At 37.2% G+C, this 26,767-nt stretch overlaps 1 protein-coding gene and 1 long non-coding RNA gene across 3 annotated transcripts; both read right to left on the bottom strand.

The window, feature by feature from the left end:
* Positions 1-628: 628 nt before the first annotated feature.
* On the bottom strand, positions 629-26,767 carry LOC129235765 (uncharacterized). Of its 2 annotated transcripts, XM_054869795.1 has the most exons (9): positions 26,466-26,767; positions 26,304-26,408; positions 26,079-26,222; positions 25,902-26,013; positions 17,286-17,419; positions 10,112-10,252; positions 9,854-10,048; positions 1,103-1,345; positions 629-1,028 (listed from the first exon to the last, which is right to left on the bottom strand). In XM_054869795.1, the coding sequence occupies exons 1-9, from the start codon at positions 26,646-26,648 to the stop codon at positions 663-665; spliced, it is 1,623 nt and encodes a 540-aa protein (XP_054725770.1). In that variant the 5' UTR covers positions 26,649-26,767; the 3' UTR covers positions 629-662. The 2 variants fall into 2 exon arrangements, with proteins under 2 accessions (XP_054725770.1, XP_054725771.1); XM_054869796.1 differs by lacking the exon at positions 10,112-10,252.
* On the bottom strand, positions 23,354-24,146 carry LOC129235766 (uncharacterized). The gene is made up of 2 exons (XR_008581600.1): positions 23,881-24,146; positions 23,354-23,804 (listed from the first exon to the last, which is right to left on the bottom strand). It is a non-coding gene; the product is annotated as an uncharacterized LOC129235766 (long non-coding RNA).

Raw genomic sequence — 26,767 nt, 5'->3', positions numbered from 1 at the left:
AAAAAATTTTTTTTGTGATTCGAACCAAGGATTTCGGATCGGAAGCCCACATTGCTAGCCGCTGGGTTATCGCGCTGTGCTGTCGCCGCTGGCCTAAAAGTTATTTTGTTCGTCGCTATGTTTATATGAAACTGGCACTGGCAAACGAATCCATATGTATGAAAGGGATAAAAAATCACACGTACACAAAAAATTTGGCACAATTTTCCAAACGCTTTTAACAAAGGGATTGTAAAGGGGCGGGGCTAGTGACAGTTTAACGACCACGCGTGGCGGTTATGTGCAGGGTAACCTGACCACCACTCTTCTTGCTGGGTACATACGTTAGAGAGCTTATGCAAGTGCACATTAAAGTCGGGGAGATATATACATGAGTAAGGTATTGAAGTTATCTTGCTAGTTGATCGCAAAAAAATGGATGGATTCTGTTGCCCACGTTTGTTGATTTACTGTCGTTCGTTGGTTTTTCACCATTAATAGTTTCTTTCATTTATAGCAAGTATTTATACAACTATTGCCCGCTCTGGAGATTAAGTCACATGTGGACAGAAAATATTAATTGAAGGAAAAATGTTTTCCGAAAAGCAGGCAATGGCGAACCTACGAAGCGAATAACACCTAACGGAAATTCTCAAAAGATTGTTTGAATACATTTGGGTTTTTTATTCATCGGATGATATGATACGATATATTATTGGAATATCTTGCAATTTAGTTCCAGGCGACTTAAAGGAAGATACGATTTCTGATTTGAAAACTTGCCATTTCCGTGAGTTTAAAAAATTCTTGAACAGGTTTTCTCTCGACGGTAGGGTAAAATCTAATTGAATTCTGTGCTTTTCCCACATATTTCCTGGATTTTGTTCGCGCTCCAGCAACCAGTATTTGGGCAACACTAAACACTGTACTGTGGTTTCAGTCATAATAATGCGATGTTCCATTGTTTCACCGAGCCCAAAAATACCACCTTTGCTGACTCTGCACACCTCGATAAAGTGGTTTTCAATTCTTGACTCGGATTGTGTTCCCTATTAATGTATTTAACGCATGAAAATCCAATTCCAATATTTAGACACAGAGATATTGTTATACTTATACATACCAAATATTTTTCGTCTATAATTCTTTTTACGCTATCTTCTGAAATCTCATCTAAATCACTTTCATAATCGTTGACACTCTCTTCCTCTTCTTCTACATTTTTAATTAAATTTTTCTCCTCGTCTGCCATAAAACTTGAACCAATTGATGATTTATAATCGATTGTTGAAGACACCGAAGATCTTCGTCCGGCGGGATTGTACATTTGGCACTCTCTTTCTATTGTTTGTATGTTCATGATTTTCTAAATAGGCATAATAAATGTATAAGTATAATATTTGAATATGAGTACGACTGTTTTCTAAGAAGAGCTATCAGGCCCGACGAGAGAGGGGGCGGCGAGATTGGGTACTTTTTCCCCCGGGCCCGGAGTTTTCAGAGGGGCCCGAACTCGAGGGTAATTCCAAGAAATTTCTTGCTTGAAAAAATATAGTAAATAATACTTCTACCACAGTTCCGTCACAGACTTTTTTTGGTGTCACCATATCGAATGTTATGATCACGATTACGAAGAATAAATATAATATGGTGATACAAAAGTGTTTATTATTGAGCTCTTATGGAATGGAACATTTTATTCTACTGATTTATAAGGTAATTAATAATTATAGTGATGATAAGATTAAATTTAGATGGTTGTATTTTAAATGAAGACCAATTTTGAAACGTAGTTATTCTTTAAAGCAATTTGTCCTTACGTTGATAAAAAATTAAATATAGAGATAGCAATAATACTTTTTATAGACTAGAAATTTTTGATTTTTCACTGGGTATGTTCGTTTCTCTAGTCAATTTCACACTTTTATTTTATTTTTTTATGTTTCGGCAACTAATGCGTGGCGCCTTTCAAGAAAAGTTTGCTGTGTGAAATAACGTTACATTATGGTAATTTTGTCAATTATTTTGAGTTTAAAACATATACGTTCTGAACAAGTGAACACTTTTCGCATTTTAGATACTTCATAAAACAAGGTATTTTGAATATTTATGACAATCCAGTGTACATAAATATTCAACATGACTAGTTTCATGAGTTACAAGAAGAGACAATGAAGAATACAATGAGATGGATAGCTCTGATGTCAACGTGAGCAAATTACCAAAATCTACTAAAAATAAACATACAAGCCTTCAGGTACATGATCAACGTCCTATGGATTTCGATATTGGTATTTTTCAAGAAGAATTTTTACAACCACATCAAGTAAGTTAGGGTCACAAGGAAATGCCTTCGAGTTTTCCCCGTGATCGATCAAACGAATCATTTTCCGTCTCTCATTTCTATAAACCACTATCCAACACAGAAAAAAAAGACGTAATTGGTTGGTTTGGAGTAAAAGCAAATGTGCTTTTTACTGTCTGCCTTGTCGCCTTTTTAGTACCAAATTGTTGCAACGTTCCAATCTCTGCCGCCCAAGTGGATATTCAACTGATCACGCATGGAAAAAACTTTACGAAAAGTTACCATCTCATGAAAATAGCTCGGATAATGTTCATTGTTACATGAAAAGGCGTGATCTAGAAGCGCGAATACGTCGGATCTTCCATTGACATGTTATTATGTGAAGAAATAGCAAGTGAGGCTCAAAAATGGCGAGAAATTCTCACGCGCATATTGGATGGCATACTATTCCTTGGTGGGAGAGGATTAGCTTTACGTGGAAGCAGTCACTTGATCGGTGAAAAAAACAATGGTAATTTCTTAGGAATACTAGAGTTGATTAGTCACTATGATTCAGTGCTCCGTGCCCATTTGGAAGAGGTGAGGAAGTCCCAACAGTTGCATCAGCGTTTGCAAGTACATTCCCTGTCTCCTGATGTGCAAAATGAATTTATAAGGCTCTGTGCTCGTCATGTTATCGATGTTATTTTAAAAGAAAGAAAAGAGGCCAAGTATTATACTATCTTAGTTGATGCGACACCTGATTCGAGTCACATAAAGCAAACAACTTTCATTTTACGATATTTGAAACTGCAACCTGATGAAAAAAGCTATCAGATAGAAGAACGTTTTTTGGTTTTTGCTGATTGTCATGGTAAAACTGGTGAAGTGATAGCTACTTTGATATGTGAAACTTTAGAAAATTATGGGATTTCACTGGATGAATGCCGTGGACAAGGTTATGACAATGGGCGAAACATGAGCGGTGAGTACAAAGGAGCCCAAGGCCGCATTTAGCAAAAAATCCATATGCACTTTACGCACCGTGCGGAGCTCATACTCTCAGTTTAGCAGGAGTCGATGCCACTGAATGCTGCCCTAACGCAATTACTTTTTTTGGAGTCGTTCAAAAATGTTTCCACATATTCAGTAGTAGAACGATACGATGGGATATTTTAAAAGAATGTGTACCAACTTCACTTCACCGCTTATCGGATACAAGATGGTCTGCTCGAATTGATGCTGTCAAAGCTTTGCTCAAAATCTACCTGGACTGAGGAAAGCTCTTACAAAAGTGGCAGGACTTAATCTCACCGTAGAAACGAAACGCGATGTCGATGGAATTATTAAGTACATAAGTAAATTTGAATGTGTCTTAATGTCTTCCATATGGTTCAAGATTCTCACAGCAATAAACTACGTCAGTTTGATTTTACAAAGAAAGAATGCCTAGTAGCAGATCTACAATTGTTACGCAGCCAATGGGGATCGATTTTAAAAGAATGTCAAACTGTTGCAAAAGGTTTGCCAAACCCTTCGTCAACATTGACAGCAAGCCGAAAGAAGAAACGTAATGATGAAGAACCTGAGAATTCAGCGGAAAATATGACCGCCGAAGAAATTGATTTCAAGAGGAACACATTTCTCGTCATCATGAACTCAGTTATCACTAGTATTGAAAATCGGTTTACTGCAATTAAAAACATAAACAACATTTTCTCATTCCTGTGGCTATTTCCTAAAATTGAAAAAGCAGAACTTCAGACAGCAGCTCTTAATTTTACTAAAAAATACCCTTCTGATGTGTCGGAAGAAATCTCAATTGAGATGTGTCACTTGAAGAATGTGTACAAGGCGAATTTTACTGGAAATTCGGAATGTTGTATGCCTCCGTTCGACTTGTTGAATGCCATCACAGCTAAAAACTTGGATACTCTGTTCCTGAACATCTACTTTGCTTTGCGAATATTCTGCACCCTGCCAGTATCGGTTGCCGGCGCCGAAAGATCGTTTAGCGCTTTATCAAGGATCAAAGACTACCATCGTTCTTGTTCAACTCAGAGTCGAGTAACAGGATTGGCAACTTTGTATTTGGAATCTGAGTTAGCAAGGAAACGATGATATTATAAGAGCTTTTGCCTCAGCTAAAGCAAGAAAAGCAAAATTCTAATCATCGTGACAGTCATTTTCAAATATTTGTAAGGCTCACAAAATGAATAAAAAAATTTAACTTTTTTCAGCTGCATTTTTTATTTCAGATCTGCTGAAGAGTTTTCTAAAATTCATTTTAATCAATATTTCATAATTAATTCTATCAAAAATTTTATCAATGAGTTTTTCAATGTTTAAATGTTATATCACTATAACATAATACGCATTTTGATAAATAAAAAAAATTTGAAGGGGCTCGCATCTCAAGTTTCCCCCGGGGCCCGAATACTCTCTCCACGGCCCTGAGAGCTATATTTACATATATGTTGCTATTCTTAAATAACCTCCCGCGTTCGAGCGACTAAGTCCATCGCGTTCAAAAATGGCGGGATCGTGGTAAAAAAAATTCAGAAAGTGAGCCAATATCACAAGAATTGTAGATTTACCATGCCATAAGTCTGGTGAAAAACAAAATTGTGTAAGAAACTTCGGATGCACGTCACAAGAGTACTCGGCAGCCCAGTTCTACCCCCCATTTCACAGGAATTCACCCACCCATCCAATCAGTCACTTTTCAGACCATAGATAATGTTCAGACGGCAACAAAGCAACATAGGTGTAGGGTAAAAATGATAGAAACAAGATTGCGCCCATCAGAAAGACGTCGCGTTAGCTGAGTTGTGCAGTGTTGCCAACCATTTACTCTTCGCAATAAATTTTATGCTTTTTTATAGCCAAAATGCGCAAAAATTGTTTGTTGCTTTTTTAATTTAATATAATATATAATAAACTGTAAAAAAAACTGTATTATTAAACAAAAGAATGTTTAAAAAGGTCACTTTGAGAAGATTTTAGTGTTAATGAAAATTTGTTGATTCTTATAAAATTTGATATTTTGAAAATGAAAATTTAATTTTTTGTTCCTTTTAAGGTTATGTTAGAATATTAAATCTTCTTCTCTCAACTCTTCTTAACATTGAAAACCTTTTTACATTTTAAAAAGCGTTTGAATTTATTGAATGCGAATTAAAACCATAAAGGTGTAATCGTTTCTTCTGGTCCTCAATCCTTAGTGAGACATAGGGCATCAAGAGGTGTATTCATAGTAAAAATAAACAACAAAATACCAGAAAATACTGAAGAAACCATAACGACATTTTTACAAAAAGAGTACCTTATCTTGTTTACATAACCTTAAATATAGCAAAATAGTCGTTCTCTTAACAACAGAGTTTCTCTTAAAAAAAAAACTTATAAATTAAACGTAATCATAAAACGCACATTTTAAAGACAATTTATCATGCATACAAAGTTCTTTAAGTAATTCAATAAAAATTTGGTATTTTGTTTTCTTTAAATGGGCATTTTAGTGCGTTTTTATATACAAAGCTAGGCAGCACTGCAGTAGCGAGAGAGAGATTTGACTGCGGAAAGGAGAAGAACACAGAACCGCAATCGGCTGTTAAAAAAACCAGATGTTAAAAAAAGTAAAGCTAAATAAACCTGAGTGAATTATTGAACCAATTTTAAAAAAATGTATATTTTACAAATTATAAACATTACATTTTAATTAGAACAGGCTAGAATGTCGAAACCCATTTTCCGGGTAGTAGAACACTCTCTGAAGTAGAGAGTGGCATGAACAATAACGATAGCGACCTACAGCTGGTATAATGCTAGTCGGATAGTTACAAAAGAATCGATAAGTTTTCCCTTATCTTCCTTTGAAAACTTTAAGAAAGGAGAAGACAGGCTGATTGAAGCCCTAAAAACGATCTTCACAGCCTGTCTTGCACTTGGTCATATACCACCAATGGCGACGCGTAAGAGCAGGCCCGTGCGCAGGGGGGGGGGGAGATTTGGGGGTTCAAACCCCCCCTTTTAGGGAGATTTCAGCAAACATTTATATTTCAAATGGCCAAATTCCATTCCATCTGATACTCTTTACAGCCTTAGATGCGGATCGAATTTTTTGGTGGGTGTATGTATTCAAATTGTCATTTACGTTCATGCACTCACTTGTAAGTGCAAAGCGGTTTAAATTTGCCTTATTACAGTCCAATCGTGATAGTCCGACACATACGGGACCGACTCGTTGTCGGATTATCAAATATTCCGGACTACCGAAGGTTCCATTTAATCAATGTTAATTCGAAAATTATGATCAAAATGCATAATGCAAAAATAATCTTTTTATTAATATCTCTTTTAGTGGGGGAACAAAAACGTAACTGCTAAACTTAAAAAAAATAATTACACGCAAATATGAACTTTTCAATTTTATCTTTGCGCTTCACTATGTCATATATAGTAGCTCGCCCGACTCCGTAGATCCCACTTAGGTAAAGAGGTGCTTCACCACGCTCGTATCGCTGAATTATGGCCCATTTATCATTCAGCGTAAGTGTTGTATGTTTACGTTTGTTTGACGTCGATGCCATCACTAAGTAAAACCAAATCAGAAAATAACGACACGAAAAGACAGAAAAAAATCACATCAAACCGTCAGAAATCGCGAGAGAGCTGGCATCGTTCAAATTTAATGACAAATACGATGTGACCGGGAAACAAAACACAATCCCGCTCTGCTGCTCTCTGCTACGACTGATCAAAATAAAATAATGCCAATTGCATCCATAGACGTTATGAGGTTGTCGGATTATCGAACGTGTCGGATTAAGAAATGTCGGACTATCACGATTGTACTGTACTTATAACTGAACCGCAATGCAGCATTTTCTCTCGCTTTCGCACACATAAAAAACCGAATTGAAAGCTTGGCTGATGCAGCGAAACAAATTTTGATGGAAAGAAGAGAAAACGCTGAGGGTGAGTTTAGACAAATTTTCAAAAGCGTGACCGAAATTAGCGAACAATATGAAATTGAATTGCGAAAGCCAAGGATTGCATCGAAACAGACCCAACGTTCCAACGTTCCAACGTACAAACTGACTCAGCTGAAGATTATTTCCGCATAACAATCTACATACCGTATATTGATTCGTTTCTGGTACAATGGCAATCTCGATTCTTAAATCACCGCAATATTTTATCAAATTTCGCTTGCCTTTTTCCCAACAAAATGCAAATTTTCGAGGAAGAGTCCTGCGCTAAACTATTCCAACCATACTGTTCAATTTTGCACGACGCTTCCCGTGAAATCTGGGTGAACGAAGTACAACTTTGGCGGAAGCTCATTGCCGGAAAGGAAATAAAAAACTCACTTGAAGCACTCGATATTTGTAATAAAGATGCATTTCCAAATGTTAACCAGATGCTTCGCGTGATGGCAGTTTTGCCTGTGACAACAGCGGCGAATGAACGATCCTTCTCAACTTTGCGACGACTGAAAACATATTTGAGATCAACAATGTCTGAAGATCGCCTCCCTCAATGTACATCGCGATGTCAAAATCGATCCGCAAATAATTTTGAAAGAGTTTTTTTTCAGTAAAACAAAAAAACAAAACAAAAAAAAAACCTCGAAGAGTTGATTTATTACATATCTAAATGTAGCTAATTATAACTTTTGACAATAAAATTTCTGTACTCTAAAAAATTGTTTTTCTTTTTTCATTGATTACGTAACTTGAGTTAAAACCACCCCCTCGGAAATTTTCTGCGCACGGGCCTGCGTAAGAGTACTATTTATTCCGAAACCAGGAAAAGATGACTACTACGGTATCACTTAACTATCCAAATATCTTTAAAACAAATTATTTATTGTTAATATAGACAGCTGTAATATTTTTTGGAAGCAAAAAAATAAAATGAAATAAAACAATCATAAAAAACACTAAAAAAAAAAATAAAAAAAAACTTATTCACTTAAATTTTAAATGATATCGAGCTTTAGCAAAAATTTTACATGCATCACAGATCACATCACAGGCTAGCTTTTTCGTTTGCACTTTTTTGGCATAACAGTAGGTTTTAGAGAGTTCGACTGGGTTGTCACTTCTACCTTTTTAAATATGCCTTGATTTAATGGCTTGTGATAATTAATACCTCTACATTTGTTCTGAAGTGATATACCATATGTATGTACTTTACATTCCACACACATAAGTGACTACTGAAAAATTAACAAGTATACAATTTATCAGCTAAGGAAATCGTAATTGTACATTAAATACGCTATTTCGATTAGCTTTATTGTAATCCTTAAATTTTCTGAATTCTACTTATTTTAAAAAATTTTTAATTTTCATTATTATGATTACAGTAGTCGTAATACTAAGTCCCCAGATCTGGTGTCCATCTGTCCGTCTGATATTATAAGTTAAAAAACTCATAATTTATGAGTTTATGAGTCTTTTTTATTGAAATAATTGAATTACATTTACTAAATTATGCGCGGGTATTTAAAGTTCGGTTCTGGCTAAGCAGCTTTGCAGTGACCAACAACTAACGGGTGATTTTTTAGTTATTATCTTCTTAAACAGTTGGTTTAAAAAGCTGACGCACGTTTCGTGTTTTGTTTCACAGTCAAACATTTTCAGTTTGGTCTATAATTTATTCTTGCAAATCATTGAATTTTATTATAAAAATGCGTGTTCTGTTAAGAAAGTTTAAAGTCGAAAAATTGTGTTCAGCGACGAAGCTCATTTTTGGATCAATAGGTACGTAATTAAGCAGAATTGTCGATTTTGGAGTGAAGATCAGCCAGAAGAATTGCAAGAGCTACCAATGTATCCAGAAAAGGTCACAGTTTGTGCGGTTGGTTTATGGGCTGGAGGTATCATTGGACCGTACTTCTTCAAAGATGCGGCGAATCGTAACGTAACTGTGAATGGTGAGCGCTACTATGAAATGATATCCATCTTTTTTTTGCCCAAAATGCAAGAGCTTGACTTGCATGACATGTGGTTTCATGCCACACAGCACGCGTAACAATGGACATATTGAGAGGCGAGTTCGGTGAACATTTTATTTCACGTTCGGGACCTGTCAATTGGGCACCCAGATCGTGCGATATAACGCCTTTCGATTATTTTTTGTGGGGCTATGTTAAATCTCATGTCTATTCAGACAAGCCTACTTCAATTGACGCATTGGAAGGCAACATTAAAGCATTTATTTGTGAGATACCGGCCGAAACATTGGAAAGAGTATGTCAAAGTTGGACTAAGCGGATGGGTCATTTGAAGCGCAGTCGCGGTCAACATTTGCATGAAATAATCTTCAAACATTAAATTATATGGACTGTACTATCGATTTAAATAAAAATTTCATGCAATTTTCTGAATTTTACGAGTTTTTTTGAAAAACTTTCCTATAGCTCTTAAAAAATCACCCTTTATAACACATTCAAAAGCGAAACGGAAGGAAATAGAGGTGACTTCGCAAGCATAAACACAAACACAGAATATTCCTCTGAAACCGTTCAATCAAGATTAATCCACTCTTTAAATATGTCACACTACTAATTTCCCTTACCTTCATGTTCCGTTGTTCCTTAGCAAGAATATCCTCATCCGAAACAGATTTAGTATCATCCAAAGAAAATGTGGAGTACGTGGTTTTCTCTCGTACATAGCTTCGAATTTCTGTGACACTCGGTTTCTTGAATAGATCTTCACTTTTAATAACATCAACGAGCTCAAAATGTTTCCTCCCTCGTTTAATAGAGACCTGCGATTGAAACTTAAATCAGGCAAATTCAGAAATGTCAATTTACTTAAAGCTTCATTTCACCTTAATTTTTAGGCACTGCAGAATCATGCATGTTCCACTTATAACAAAATGAACAAACGATTCTAGTCCCTTATCTTGGTGGTATATAGTTTCGTAAGGTTCAAACTGTTGAAGCGTAGCAACTTTGCAAGCGGTTACTAGCTGAATAAAATGTTGCGTTAAATCGATATACATATATAATAAATTCATTGTATAAAGATATATATTTCAAATTAAATACGCAATTTACAATATCTTTGTCCACGCGTTATCATAGTAAATTTCTAGAAGAGATCTAGAAATGTGGTGCGTTCCCAAAGTCAATTACTTAGGTATTGATTTTGATTTAAAATTAAGCTTTTCCACACATACAGTTTACATCCATATACATAGTTTACGAATCATATGTTATGTTGTGTTTCTCATCTTTGCTTTATGTTACTCTAGTAAAATATAGGATGGATTATGTGCCTTTTATTTAGGGGCCATAACTTAATTATCTTATTATGCGTTTAGAACTAATAGAAAAAATGTATCAAATTCGCTATCAGTTCTTTGAATTTGTTGAAAGTTTTCTTTATACGAAACACTTTGTGCACTTCCAAACTTAATTATAAATAGCATATCTGCCTGTCTTACTTGCCTTTAATGTTTAAGTCTAACTATGCAAAGTATGCAACGCTTTTAACAGGTATATCAGAATCTGAATCTCTCGAATTGGTTTCAGATCGCACTGGTAACGGATTGCTGACTTGTAGCTCACTTGGAGATTCAAGCAATTACGAGTATAACTTTTATATAGTAGTTTCTATCTCTTCCGACATTTTTCTCTAGCGGATAAAAACAAACTGGAAAGAAGGGAGTGTGAAGAATCCATTGCTTTATTGAAAATATCACTCTTATTAAAATTTCTTGTATTTTTCTTGCGTACGCGATTCGATCTCGCTTGTATGGCACAACTTATTTTGAGCTTATTGGGCTTCTTTATTAATTCTGAGAACTATTGCTGGCATAGGGAACCACAAATACTTTTTCATGTTCTGATTCAAACTTTGTGGTAATTATGGGATACTCACTTTAAATAGCAATCGCTATAGCTTTAAAATTATTAAAAATTTCAATTAAGATCGAGACCATTAAGATCTTAATTATGGCAAACTGGCGATAGGAGAGGATTTTGTTTGACATGGGCTGGTTATCGTAGTATTCTAGGACTTTAGTAGGTAAGAGTGAGACCTTACTGAAATGGCTCCTGGGCTAATGTGACGATAGCCCCCGTCCCGTTAAAATACTGGCCTCAAGTAACGCTCTCTAGCCATCACCATTTAGTTGGTTATGTAGATCCAGTTGAATTTTTCCTGATTAGTGCCGACCCGGCTCTGAGCACATGTAGAGAGATAACCATTGGGTTATAAAGCAACTACACTACGTCTAGAGATAACGGACTTGAGTGGGACGCTTTTTAAATAGAGACACAAAAAACCACAAACACAAAAATTACAACAACAGCAAGCGCTAATTATAGCGGAAAAAAGCGATAGTACCAGCGATATGAGAACGATAATGAAATCGAGTTAGCTGAGAATTCTGAGAAAGGGAAAGATCCCTTCAAGAGAAGCCACAAAATGGCAAGATCGCCGACACGCCCAACTATACCCATTATATCTGATGCCGCGATAGTGGCAGAGGATGATTCGTCAAAAATATGCGATCCTTTTAAAGAAAGCATCCTCACCCCACTTACGCCTATAGGCAAAGATATCGGTACTGCAACCAAGGTTAAGGAACCTAGGGATAACGATGCATATAGGAATTTAGGAAGTAAAATTGTCGAACTAATCGATTTGATGGCAGCACAGCGACATGTGAACCTGGCAAATAAAATAAAGAGGCGTAAATAAATGCAGTAATGCAGGCCACGTAGGGAGTGCAAACAGATGGCACTCGTATCAAGCAGGTGAAAAATGCCAAAAATGCGAAAGCTCAGCAAGCTTTATTGACAAGCAAAGTAGTAGAGGGAATAGGCAGCCTACTTCTATAGCTAGCAAAGCGACGGGAACTGAAAGGACAGCAAGCGAACAGCACGAACAGCATACAGAGAGCCATGCTGTGATAAATGACTGGCGATTTGTGGAACGCAAAAACACACTCAAGAAACCGCAAAAGCTAGCACAACGACATCCTGACGCACTAATTGTTTGCGAAACCGAGAAGTCATATGCCGATATCCTAAAAGCAATTAAAGGCAAACCTGTGCTGAAAGAGCTGGGGAAAGCGTCAACAAAATCAGAAGAACGGCGAAAGGGGAACTTCTGATTCAGCTGAGAAATGCTAGAACCTACCCCGAAAAAGTTTAAGAGCACGTAGGAAATATACAGACTATTTTCGGCGAGTGTGAAAAGCCTGTGTGAATAAACCACTATCGAATGTAGAGATCTAGAAGAAACGGCCCCCAAAAATGACGTCATAAAAGCAATAAAGGAGTAATTCCCAGAAATTCATGGATTAACAGATAGCACAGGTAAGTCCATGTGGGTACTTCGAGATAGCGCGCAAATAGCGACTCTAGTACTGCCCACCCAGCATGCGAGGAAATTGCTACAAGTAGGCAAACTAAAAGTGGAATGGGTACGATGCCGAATGCGGGAAAAGGCAACGCTAACGCGATGTGTTCAGTTTTTGGAGTTCGGTGATGTGGGGAAACCATCCCAAAACACAGACAGAGGTAAAATGTGCTTAAGATGCGGGACTGAAGCACATATCGCGAAAACATGCACTGCAAATTCAAGCTGCTCTGTGTGTAAAATCAAGGGGTCTACCGAAACAGAGCACATTCTGGACAGCACCAAATGTTGGATTTATAAGAAAGCGATCAACAATAGAACCAGAAGTGATTAAGTGTAAGCCATTAAACCTTAATCACTGCGAAGCTGCACAAGATCTCCTCAACCAAACGCTAAATGAGGAAAAAATCGATATCGCTTTTTTGAGCGAACCATACCGTATCAAAAAAGATAGCAACCGGTAGGCATCTTATGCAAACGACAACGCAGCCATAATAACCTGCGGCAACTACTTCTTTGAGATCAAGGCCCTGAAATATAACGGATTCCTAATCGCCAAAATAAGGGGCATTTTCTTTTGTAGCTGTTATATTTCTCCAAACTGCAGCATGAATGACTTTGAGCAAACGGTTGATGTATTGACCAGAGCTATCAGCGGGAAAGCATCGGTAGTAGTTGCAAGCTGGAATGGAGTCCTACACAACTCTTTCAAATGCGAAAACACGATCGAGTACTAAAACGAGGTTGGAAAGTCCGCAACTTAGACGAACAAATGCTCTTGTACTTCCTAGAGAAAATATAGGAAGCTAGAGCCACAGCCAACTATCAGTCGCGTGCGATGCTGCAATGCCTCTTAAATGGAATCTAATTATTAGTGGAATTACGGAACAGCACTGCAAGCCTGGAAAACCTCCAGAAGATCCTTCATCGTACAGGCTGCTCTGTATGCTGGACACCGCTGGCAAAGTGCTAGAAGCAATAACCTGTAACCGACTAGCGCAATACTCAGAATGCCATACAGGTCTGTTAGCTCGCTAATACGGTTTCAGAAAGCATCGCAGTGCAGTAGATGCAATAATTGAAGTATGCGAATAAAAACTACTATTTCTGGTAGAATATGGCTAGGATGAACCAACAATATTGCGCAGTCGTGACACTGGATGTTAAAAACGAGTTCAATACGGCCAAATGGGACGAAATACTGATGGCACTTCGGAGTATGAATGTACCGAACTATGTGATAAGGCTAATTGCTTCATACTTTAATAACAGAACCCTATGGTATAGTACAATGTAACTGGAGGAGTTTCTCAAGGCTCTGTACTAGGCCCGGCTCTGTGGAATATCATGTATGACGCAGTGCTACGCGTTGAACATCACGAAAAAGCAAGCATTTTTGGATATGCAGATGATCTAGCTATGGTAGTCGTAGGGAAAACTCTAGAAGAGGTCTCACGAAGGGTAGAGGACACCATCAATAAAATTAAGCAATGGCTCCAATCGTCTGGGCTAAGACTAGCTGACCACAAAATCGAACTAATAGTTTATGCTGCTACAACAGAAACCGTTTCCACGACAGTCGGTTCTACGTTCCCGAAACGACCCGTATTTATATCCGGCCAAGGACTGTCACTCCAGCAGCATTCCCCGTATGTAAATATGTAAAATACAACAACAACAACCGAACTGGTTCTCATAAGTTCTAGATGAAATGTTGAAAACCTTCAACTCGACTCTACTGTTGATGAACTCACTTTAGCATTTCAACATGCTGCGAAAGCATCATGTCCTCCGACGACGAAAAGAGGTAAATCGAAACCTCCATGGTGGTCCACTGACATAGCAAACCTAAGGAGGGAATTCAGAACTAAGTATAATGAAGCGAGGAGAACCAATTTGTGGGACGGATACAAAGACTGTCAACGCAGATTTAAATATGCCATTAGGGCAGCAAAAACAGAGCCTTGGAGAGACGGCAATTGGACAACTAATAGTGAAGAAAGCCTGGAATTACTAAAGCAGACACATTTTCCAGGTTCTCTCTGCAATGAAGACGGTAGTAATTTCAAACTTTACAAATCACCGTGACCAGATGGAATTATCCTCGCTGACCTGCAACATACAATAGACATGATTGCACCTAGAGTCGCCTCAATTTTTGAGGCAGCAGTACGACTTAATTATATCCCAAAAAAATGGTCGGAAGCAAAGGTGGTATTCATTCCCAAAGCCGGGAAAAACTACACCGAAGGACTACATGCCGATTAGACTATCATCCTTCCTTTTAAAAACGTTAGAGTGAGCAAGTTATCTCTCCACTTCTGTGGAATCTGACCGTCAATAATCTTCTTCAGGAACTTGAAAAAATTGGACGAATATTTGACGAAGCAGCAGGGGTAATAGTAGGCGGGATTCCCCTCGATATAAAGGTACAATACATGAAACGACATCCAAAAAAGCCTCACTGAGGGACGCTCTACAGAGGATCGATGATATCGCTCTGCAAAATTGGCAGACCAAATGAAACGATAGTGGGAAGCGAAGAACCACCGCATACCTAAGAAACAAAAAAAAATTAACTCAACATAAAAACGGGAACAGTGCGGGACAATAAACGTAACTTTTTCACCACAGGCAAATACCAAGTTTTTACTCTAAAAAACTTTTGTTACACGAAACACCTCGTTGCAGAAAAATTACACAGTAAACTAAATTTGTTTCAAAGTAAATTAATTAATAAAAGTATCGCCAATCGATACGTCTAGGTCCTCAGCAACTTCTCTAACGATGATTCGTCGATCGGCCAATACCATTTTCTTCACTTCATCAATATTTTCGTCTGTGGCTGAAGTGCTCGTCTCGCACGCTTTTCGTCGTTCACGTCTTCTCCGGCCTTCTGAGAACATTTTGTACCACCGATAAACGTTGCTTCGGTAGAAAAGAAGCTTCTCCCTATGACACAGTTAACATTCGGAATGTATCCGCCCACTTAATTTCGTTTTTCACACAAATTTTGATACAGGTTCTTTGATCCATCTTTTTGAATAGATAAAAATAGAAGACGAGCCGAAAACGGTGCAAGCAAAGCAGCAGTCAACAATTAACTGAACATTCAAAATGACCGAACTCGTCGGCGTGAGTCAGAGACATGAGTACCAACATATCGCCACAAAAAAAACGAAATTCGAATATACGTAACCTGCGAGAATTCAAAGTTCGTGATACTTTTTGAACACACCTCGTATCATACTTTGGAATGAAGAAATAAATAAATGAGCTATGAAGAAAACTCGATTTTAGCGAAGCTACACTAAATAAAACAACTATCGATAATCGAACTAAACGATTTAGAAATGTAGTTTATTATATTCGCCTGCGAAATTACAAAGTATGTACATATGTACATATAAATTCTGAGACTGAGCTACAAAAAGCTGATGTAAATGAAAGCTACTTTATCAATTTAGTTATTAGTTATTTCATGACGTAGCTTAAAATTTTTAAAGTTTTTCATGAGTGCCAAACGAAACCACTTTTTTGATTTTAAAAATTTATTGCATCCTCACCTGCGTAATTCCTATAAATTCAAGCCACTCAAATTTTCTTTTAGTTTGTGTTATTCTGTGGCATACAAACATACTTTAAAATAAAAAAAAGTTAACTGAAAACAAAAATGGTTTGTTTCTATTTAAAAAAATTTAATGTTGGTAAGGATTTGATTTGATGTAATATATTATATTTTTTTGTATTCTATATGAAATTGAAGCCTCGAGTAATGATGAGTAACTTGAGCTCCTAAACTGCTTTATATATTTAATTATTATTTTTAACTATTATTATTAATTATACATAAAATGTTTTATTAGAGCTTTAGAGTTATTTCACTTACAAATATGATAGTAACTTGATACTAAACACATGCAAATTTTTAAATTAAATTTATTAATTAACATTATAAAGTACTTTCCATAATTTACACAAAATGGGATAAACAAAATAGAAGAGCGTCAGGAGAAGAGTAACCGATTTCAGATGTGGAACCACAGAACGTTTAATCAAGATTTCTAAACTTTTACGATGTACGAATACTGTATGTCTCCGGATAATTATAATTAAATATAAATACAATAATATCAAAATTATGACAATCATCTGTTAAAATTAATTCTTATTGGAAAATGGGAATAAATATGTTAAAATACAAATTTTTTGTTATGATATATATAAAATGTGAGCATCTTTTGACATTCAGAAAAAGATGATTTCTTACGCCCAGTCACGCAATTTAACAAGTTCACCTTGAAGGGCAATGGAACCCCGCTTATTTTTAGTGAGAGAGTAAGTTTTGAAATGAAGCCCAACACCTTTCACACAAACCATGGAATTTTTTGGGGATTTCAGGGCCAAATATTTTAATTTTGGGGACCCTTCATATGTTCTTCATAAAACTTTTTATTTACACCCATTCGATGGGTTTAACAACTTAAATTAGGTTGAGACATAATTTAAAAAGTTAACGAAACTCTTTTGTCCTACTTACTTCATTACAACCACTTATGGTAAATAACAGTTTAACTGGTTGTATACGCATGCATATGTAATATGTTGAAATGTAATTCCTTTCATCTCACCTGTTGATTTGTAAAAAAGTCAAAATAGCCAAAGTGCCGCAAGACAGCTTTTTTTTCTTCCCAAGTCTCTCTAACAAAGGGCATTAGAATGCTTTCAAAATCCTCGCGATCAAGTGCCAGTAGTTCCACTTCGGCTACCAAAAAATAAATAAAATATTATTTATTTAGAGTTACAATGTTATAATAAAGACATTATGTAAGAAAAGCTGATAAAAAAATGCCAACAAATCGGTCATATACAAGATTATTCTGCAGGTTACCCCAAATTTTGCGGCCAGCAAACTCAATGCTGAAAGTTTTTAATAGTAAACCGGAGCCATGTGGGGGCATGTGGAGACCAAACTGTCCAAGCTCGTGCTAGACAAGCATGTAGTTGGAGCACAGGGCGTGCTCTCCCTTCCTTCGATTCGGCAGGAGTACTTCGAATCTGTAAGGTAATCAAGTGCGACGACGACTAGTCAGCGATTGTCTTAGAGATCAGCAACTCACTAGAAGTCTTAAAGCTTATATAGCGCATTTGGCTACCGGTGATGGACTTAAACGGTGCAGTTAGTACATACCTTAAATCACACAACCCTGCGGTGCCGATGCACGACTGGGAAATCGTGAAGGCGGAAAAACCGCAAAAAAGCAGCATGCCATTCGTTTTACAGATTAACAATGACTGCTTACCAGTACTCAGAAAATCTGTCAACAGAACGCGATTTGGTCTGAGAAAGGCCAAACTAAAAATATTCAAAGCAGAAATCAATGAAAATGAAGACGATCTAGAAGAGGTTGACAATAACACACAGCTAGAAAAGCTCTACCTAGCCGAAGACGGCAACCAACCCGATGCCTAAAGCCATGCAGGTTAATCTACAGTACTCGAAATAGGCTACAGAGAACTTGGATGTTTTCCTCAGGGAGGGGGGCATCGACATCGGATTCATACAGGAACCCTAGGTCAGAGGCACTGAGATTAAAGAGTTCCAAGACAAAAACAACATTAACATATTTTACACTAAATCAGACCTTACCGTCATGCATAGTTACTTTCGGTGTTCTAATTTTAGTACTCTTGATTTTACAGTGGTAAAGGTAGAGGCGGCTACGCTGGCTTGGTCATGTCGTCCGAATGGATACAAACGTTCCGGCTCTGAAATATTCGATGCGGTAACAGCTGGTGGCAGCAGAAGAAGAGGAAGACCTCCTCTGCGTTTGAAAAATGAGGTGGAGAAGGACTTGGCTTCACTTGGTGTGTCCAACTGGCGCGCTTTGGTAAACTCGTCCAAAATCGCGTAAGCGGTTATCGCGCCAATTATGAAGAAGAAGAAGAAAGGGGGAGTTGTAAAAATCGGCAATATACCTGGCATCAGTATACATGCCACATGATAAACAAGCGCCGTCAGACGAGGTGGCTCGGTTCTTATCAACACTGAACAACACAGACAAACTGTTGATGGGCTGCAACGCAAACGACAGAAGCGAGCTCTGGGGCAGTTCAGAGACGAATGATAGAGGTGAGACACTTTTTGAATTCTTATTGAATACCAAACTTGTCATATGTAATGTAGGCACCACCCCAACCTTCACTTTTCCGAGCTTGGTTAATTTCTCAGCCACAAATAATAATAATAGCCAAACACCGGAGGGTATCCGCCAAGAAATCTTTTTCCGACCATAGTTGGATTCTCTTCGATATCTATCTCAAACTTGAGAAACCGACCCAGTCTAAACTTTAACACATAAATAAAACCATAACGTCAAGTAAAGACTTAGAAAATAAGAGCTTTTGAAGCTTCGTTTAGAAAGAGCTTGAAGCAACATGTCCTGCTGCATATGGGAAAATAACTTAGCCCACCTGGTGGAATGAAGATGTAAGTCAACACAGAAAAATGACAAGAGAAATTTTCCACATCTGCTACAAACACAAGTACTTCAAACCCCTTTAGAGAATACAAGAAAGCAATCAAAGAAGCTCAGACAGAAGCTTGGAGAGATTTTTGTAGTTCTATTGAATCAACCAAAGATACGGTCGGACTAGGAAAGCTTTTATCCAAAGAACACTCGTATCCTTTTTCTTGAGGAAAGATAACGGTGAATGCTGAGCAAGGTACAAAGAACAGCGTGTATCTTAACTAGGAGCGCTTAGCAGCAGACCTACTGACGCGCTTAATGTAAACACACCTATTGCCATTAGACTTACACATAAAAACCATCACTACTTGCAGCGCGGTGGGACTCAGAGACATATGTAGGAAGCCGGACAACAACATCGTACGGTCACAGCAAGATCCTCTTACAAGGACCCTCGCTGCTCAAAAACAAATCAGACTACACAGTCCCCGACCTTAACTACAAGAAAGGCTTTACGGTACGTTTTCCACCGAGAGCGGAATGGGGCAAAGGGAAGGAGATAGGAAGATACGATATTAAAATCTACACTGACGGTTCTAATATGAACTTTGGTGTGGGAGCTGGCTTACATTTGGAGGCGCTCAACCTATCTCAGTCAATTCGACTCCCTGACTACGCCAGCGTGTTCCAGGCAGAACTATTAGCGATCAGAGAAGCATGTAATTCACTAAAACTCTACAAGAAAGTTGGTGTAAGAGTAGCTATCTTTTCAGACGGTCAAGCAGCTATCAAGGCTTTAGATTCCAATTGAACCTCATCCAAACTAGTCTTACAGTGTAGAGAAACCATTGCTTCACACTGTCATACTTTAGCCGAAAGAAGGTGGAAGCAATTAAATACATGTATTACAACAAAAAAACACATGCCCGTCGTACAACATCTAGAGGACGAATTACCTGTTAGGATGCTCTCGACCAAACATTTCACGCATCACTGCAACCCTTACAGGTCATTGGAAGGTAGGGGATCATGCAGCCGGACTCAACATTGCTTTCAATCCCATCTGCAGATACTGTCAAGCGTAAGGGGTGAAGGAAAGTCTTTTCCACTACTTATGTGACTGTCCAGGGCTAGCTAGGGCACGACTTCGCTCTTTCGGTAAGCCTTTCTACAGCAAATTAATGAGATCGCAGATATCGAGATAAAGAGTTTGTTGCTATATTTGAATCTCACAAAATGGATCTGACTTACACAAAAAAAAAAAAACAACAAACAAAACCTCGTCACACGAGAACAGTGTTGGTAAAACGGTGCTGGTCGCTAATTAGGATTATTTCAGTAGAAATACTCAACCACTTCAACATCAACAACAACAAACCGAAGCCATTGGGTGTACCAGTCGTAAGAAAAAACCAAACACAATTTTTTATAGGACTTTTGCCGTATTTACCGATACGAATTTAAAAAAAATTTGGCTATTATCATTATTTCTTCAAACCTTTTTTAATTTTCTTTCAAATTTCACATAATTAATTTTTTTTTTAATTATGCTCAGATGAAAGCTTCGAATTTTTATTCTAAAATGATTCCAAATTTTTTATGGAATAAGATTTTATGATTGAATCTTGATCTTAAGCACACTCTTCCTCCACGCCGCTATGCAATTGATCAAAGTAAAGTTGATAGAAAAAATAAATTTGCAACACAAATCATGGTTTTTGCAACAACTGTGACTTTATTACAAGTGATTGACTTTTTTTAAGTTCTTATCTTATATTATTTTATACTTGCATAAAAAATCTAAAATTTTCACTCCTATGTACATGTGTATGTAGATCATCTTCAGCGAAGTTCAAGGCAAAAAAATACAAGGTATTGCTACAAGAACAGCTGATTTGTGGGTTTTTTGCGATTTGGTAGTTTGAATGTCAAAATTATTTGTTCGTTATTGCTGTATTTTTTTGCATATAGTCTGTGAAAAAATATTAAATAAAAGACGTTTTTTTCGTCCCGAGATCGGCGGCCAGATTCTTACTGTATTTTAAATCATTATAAAAAGATAATAAAAGGTATGAGTTTAGCTTTTTATTGTGTTGAGATTTTCTCTCTCATTAAATAACGGATCCTTCTAAGTAAATATAAGAGTACTAATTTATTGGTATTTAATTTTTGACATCCTCCGCCCCGGATATAGAAGACGCTATTTCAAAAGGATATAATAACTGAATTTGGCGCTTCAAAATCGTGCAGCCCGATATCGCAAGCCCTAACGCGATCATCTCTTCCTTGATATATTTGCTGCCCAACCGCTAGCTTCCACTGCAGCCGAGGTTTATTGTCATCGTGTAGTAGGACAACGTCCCCGACACTTAACACTATGTTAGGGAGTGCACTTAAATGTTCTGTACACCATCTCTTCGTATACCTTTTTATTATAGTCTGCCGCTGCTCCCACGACTTCGCTTTCTGTTTGAAGTAAAAAAGATTTAAAGTTAGTTAAAAAATGGGCTGGAGTCAAAGGCTCCAAATCGTTGTGATCGCTGCTTATGTAAGCCAATGGTCTTGCATTGACCACACTTTCCACTTGAGTTAGTAGCGTTGTCAATTATCTTCGGACAAATTCCCTTTTCCTATAGCTGCCTTCACACAATCTTTAACAATTGTTATAAGGCGTTCCCAAAAACCGCCCCAACACGCTGCTTTTTCACGTATAAACTTCCAGTTTTTGCTTTCATGCGCTGCTAACCGCTGAACCTCGCAATTATTCGTTGATCGTTTAGTTTTCTTAACTCAAATTCCGCTCGTTTAAATGTCTTGGCATTATCTGACATTATAGTTGCTGGCGCACCACGTCTCTCTATAAACCGCCGTAATGCATTTATACAGCTGTTAGTTGTCATGTCTCCGACGAGTTCCAAATGAATTGCTCTAAATGCAGCATACGTTATTAGCATGATGTCTATCGCCTTCAGTCTCTTCTTTAGTGGCCCAGCAAAGTCGTCTCCAATAGTCTGCTTGTTTCCACTCGGTCACGTGGCAATACTATCCATTTCTCGGGCATTCTTTTTCTACGTAGCCGTCTGCAGATAACACACTTATGGGGGCAAGATTTTATGAGCTGACGCGCTTGTACTAGACAAAATGTTTGTCCTAAACGGGCTAAAACAGTATTTATGCCTCCATGCATCGTTTGCTTGTGCGCTTCCCAAACAAGTAAATGTGAACGTGTTGGTAGTATTATTGGATTATAATTACCGTATATCTCTGGGGGTAACCTGCTAGTAAGCCTCAAAATACCATCAACTAAAACTGGATTCAACGACAACATTTTTTAATCAGCAGGAATTGAATGCTGACTTTCTAAACCAACCACTTCTCTATTATAATAATTTCTTGTGAGCAGTTATTTCGTTAATGGACGATTTTGGTAAATTTGTTCTTTTATTTATTACGCTATGCTTAACATTTTTAATAAATCGGAAAACAAACGCTGTAACTCGCAAAAGCCGCATCAACTCACTCTAATTTTCGAGTTTAATAACAGCTTCGATAATAGTTCACTCGGTGTTGTCTGTAAATTTGGCGACCAGGCTCATTGATTTTTCTAAAATATACTCCGAAGGCCAATTCAACTCCTCTTCAACTAACCATTCTGGGCCAAACTTCCACAGATCTGAGCCCACTGAGTTAAGATTTGTCAATTGACTACAGTAACTACCAATGTGTTACTATTGGATCTATGAACTTGGTTTGCTCTCATTCTAAGGCATTGAAATACAAAAATGAAGCCAATGGATTGTGTTGCGCAAATGGGAAAGTTAAATTGATACCATTGGATCCACCACCAGAGCCATTGTACTCATTGGTTTCATTCACTTTTTGTCAAATATCCAACAATATAACAATTGCTTTCAAATGACGTCATTTGGGGCAACAAACGTAGTTCCGGAAAATTTCATGCCACCTTTTAAGGTATGTATTATAGCAATTAATCATTATTATTTTAGTGAACAAAATTTCCTGTTAACTAAGTAAAGATGTATCATTAACCTTCCGTTCCCTAATCCCCAAAAAATATATTACTTAGTCATAATATTATTTGGTGATTCAGTATTAGCAACACTTTTATTATTTTGAAACACAATATAATTATTTGATGATGGATATTAGTTATTGACATACCTTAGCATTTCAATTATTATTTAGTGATTCAAATTAGGAGACAGATATACTTTTTAGGAACAAATATTATTTATATTTGGTCAAATCATTTTTTTTTATTTACAGGTACAAGACCAAATATATCACTGAGCAGGTTCACTATTACCAGTGTCAGATAGCAATTACAAATTCCTGTGAATTTATTTCATGGGCAATTCACCACAAGAAATTGATATGCGTTGTTCACATAATAATTCACTAAAGAGGTCTATTGTAGAACAATTACAAACTTTATTTCATGAGCACAATCAATTGCTTATGTTGTTTAAAACTGCACTGGATCTGATGACATCTGATATTCACAAAATTGTAATCAGAGCTGACAAAACACCTGTTGGAAAACATGCAAGACGTTTTAATGCACCAACTATTGATGAAGTTGCCATCGTTGTAGTTGGAGAAAACTTGGAATCCCGTGTATTATTTTACATCGTCGGAATGGTCAATCGGTTATTAACCCTATGTTAATAATAATAATAATAAATAATTAATTATCTCTATGTTTTGAAGCACCCACTTTATAAATATTTGTCACCTTTAGGTTGCCACTTTAGATTATTTTTCAATCAGGTTTGAACCTTAAGTTCCTCTTTTAGCTGGCCCTTTTCTTTAATTCTCCTGAACAGAATCGTCACCATGATGATAGGGTGGTGTGTGAGGCTCAGCTTAGTAAAAACGCCTTAAGGTCGAAATATAAATATGTATATAAGTAGTTTGTGCTATACAATACACAAATTCATATTAAAGTCACTGTTGGGATTTCTACAACTGTAGTAGGGCGAATTCAATGGGATTGGATGGTTCGACTGTCGGGAACCCGCAATACCAAATTTACATAGATTAGCTAGATTGGCTCATACTACTTTTTCCTTTTTTTTATTGTAAAATAATAATTTATTGTTATTTTCCATATATTAAATTAATTAATTAATTTTCAATCGGACTCGCCACATAATCTTTCTCAATTCAATAGTAGTCAAAAACAGAAAAATCTTCCCACACTTGCTAAGCGTAGAAATATGATGGGAATAATATTTAAAGATAAATTCCCAATAGATGTGACCATTTTTTCTACCGTATAGTCTAAAATCTTTATAAGAGCGTACAATTGCTGGCGTATGCCGATGATATTGACTGTTAGTTCTGCCTTCTCCAAACTGGATAAAGAGGTAAAGCGAATGGGTCTTGTGGTGAACGAGGACAAAACGAAGTACCTCCTGTCTCCAAACAAACAGTCGGCGCACTCGCGTATCGGCACCCACGTCACTGTTGACAGTTATAATTTTTTAGGTTGTAAAAAACTTCGTTTATTTAGCAACCAGCATTAACACTGATAAAAATGTCAGCCTTGAAATCCAACGTAGAATCTATCTTGCCAACAAGTGCTACTTTGGACTAAGTAGGCAACTGAGCAGTAAAGCCCTCTCTCGACGAACAAAACTAACACTCTACAAGACTCTCATCCTGCCTGTCCTAACGTATGGCGCAGAAGCTTGGACGATGACAACATTCGATGAAGCGACGCTTGGAGTGTTCGAGAGAAAGATCTGCGTAAGATTTTTGGACCTTTGCACGTTGGCAACAGCGAATATCGCAGACGATGGAACGATGAGCTGAATGAGCTGAATGAGCTTTACGACGACATAGACATAGCGCAGCGAATAAAGATCCAGCGGCTACGTTGGCTGGGTCATGTCGTCCGAATGGATACAAACGCTCCGGCTTTGAAAGTATTCGATGCGGTACCAGCTGGGGGTAGCAGAGGAAGAGGAAGGCCTCCCTTGCGTTGGAAAGATCAGGTGGAGAAGGACTTGGCTTCACTTGATGTGTCCAATTGACGCCGGTTAGCACGAGAAAGAAACGAGTGGCGCGCTTTGTTAAACTTGGCCAAAATCGCGTAAGCGCTTATCGCGCCAATTAAGAAGAGAAGTCTAAAATCTTTGAAGAGCTTAATAAATCATTTCGGTGCCTATGTCAATATTTTAACTCTCATTCCAACCCTTTTGTTGCATCGGACTCCCATGAATTATTGACGATCGTAAATTATTGTTCAGCTGATTAATTTTTCCTGGTTTGGATCTCAACGTTTATCAAACTACTGCCCTTCCAAGCTCCTGCCAAAACAAAAATAATGCGAACATCATACGGACTCCACCCTTCATGTCGGTAGGGTGTTATTATTTAAAAGAAAAAGCACTGTAAACTTAGGCACAAAAATTATCTGAAATAATATGGTTTGGAGATATATATTCTCGTAAAGAAGTCATTATATACATATGGTTCAGCAAATTTGTTGCTAAAGTAGACACAATACTTGGTATAGGTAGAAATTTAGCACACAATATCTTATTGGCCACACGCAGCCTATGGTGAATTCATAAACACACTAGTGCAATATACATATTTGCATCTTTTTTCAGCCTTATTAGATGGAAATTTACGATTTGCCGGACTTACCAACTATCATATTTTATGGTTTGAAAGAGAAGAGTCGTCTAATTTGCATTATTGTATTTATGAAGTCACCCCACGTTTAAATTGTTGCTATTTACTCACTTTTACTGGTAAATGTGTATTGTCTTTTCTCATTTTCAAGTAAATCTATATCACCTAGCCATTCGCCTGGCCCACTTACATGGTCCAAGCCCTCAACATACTTGGCTTTAGCCTGTGGAATAGGTATGTTAACGATATTAGCAATGCACCTGTTTTCCCCCAAATATAAATCTTTACCGAATCCCAGACTTTTTTGCTAACAGTTATGTCGCCAGTAAGCACAAAATACACCGTCGCTGGCTCATGTCCTTCTTGAATTATTCTTCGCTTCGGCCCAATAATTATAAAGTACGCATAGGGAGACAAACGAGCTCGTAGCTTCTATTAGAAATTCACAAGCAAAATATTTTATACAAGTACATTAGCACACATGTGGAAGAAACAATTCTGACACTTACTTACAGGCGGTAATCGTGAAAAAACAGTTAGATTAGCCATTAGTTTTACCAGAATAAGCCTTTCTGAATTGCTTCGTAACTCTCGACTTTTGCGCAGAAGTGATTTTTCCTGTAATTAATATATGAAGTTATGTCCATTGAAAACAAAGCTTAAATATAAACATACACTACTTGTAAGTATTCCAGTAACTTTTGGGTGAAATGACGAAATGTTTGCATTCTCTTGTTTTATTAATCCAGATAACCATTGCTGATTCATTAAAGCCCCACGCGCCACCTGTTTAAAACGAATACTAGGTTTAATTTTTTCTTTTGCCCTTACGCTACGAGTTTTTCCGCGATTGGACATTTTGCACAAGTAAAAGAACTAGAATTTAAAATAATTCAAATTCTAAATCGAATAAACAGAAATAGATTAAATACAAAAAGTATAAAAAATAAAAAACGTTATTCAATTAATTGCATGAC

Source organism: Anastrepha obliqua, chromosome 1 (assembly GCF_027943255.1).
Source record: "Anastrepha obliqua isolate idAnaObli1 chromosome 1, idAnaObli1_1.0, whole genome shotgun sequence".
NCBI lineage: Eukaryota > Metazoa > Arthropoda > Insecta > Diptera > Tephritidae > Anastrepha > Anastrepha obliqua.
The sequence above is the reverse complement of the archived record's forward strand: the minus strand, read 5'-3'. Positions and strand labels throughout refer to the sequence as shown.

Coding starts and splice junctions, on each gene's coding strand:
- LOC129235765 (XM_054869795.1), bottom strand. CDS start 26,648: ATGTCCAATCGCGGAAAAACTCGTAGCGTAAGGGCAAAAGAAAAAATT. Junction 26,409..26,465: donor CTGGAATACTTACAAGTAGT/GTATGTTTATAT, acceptor TATTAATTACAG/GAAAAATCACTTCTGCGCAA. Junction 1,029..1,102: donor TTATAGACGAAAAATATTTG/GTATGTATAAGT, acceptor ATACATTAATAG/GGAACACAATCCGAGTCAAG.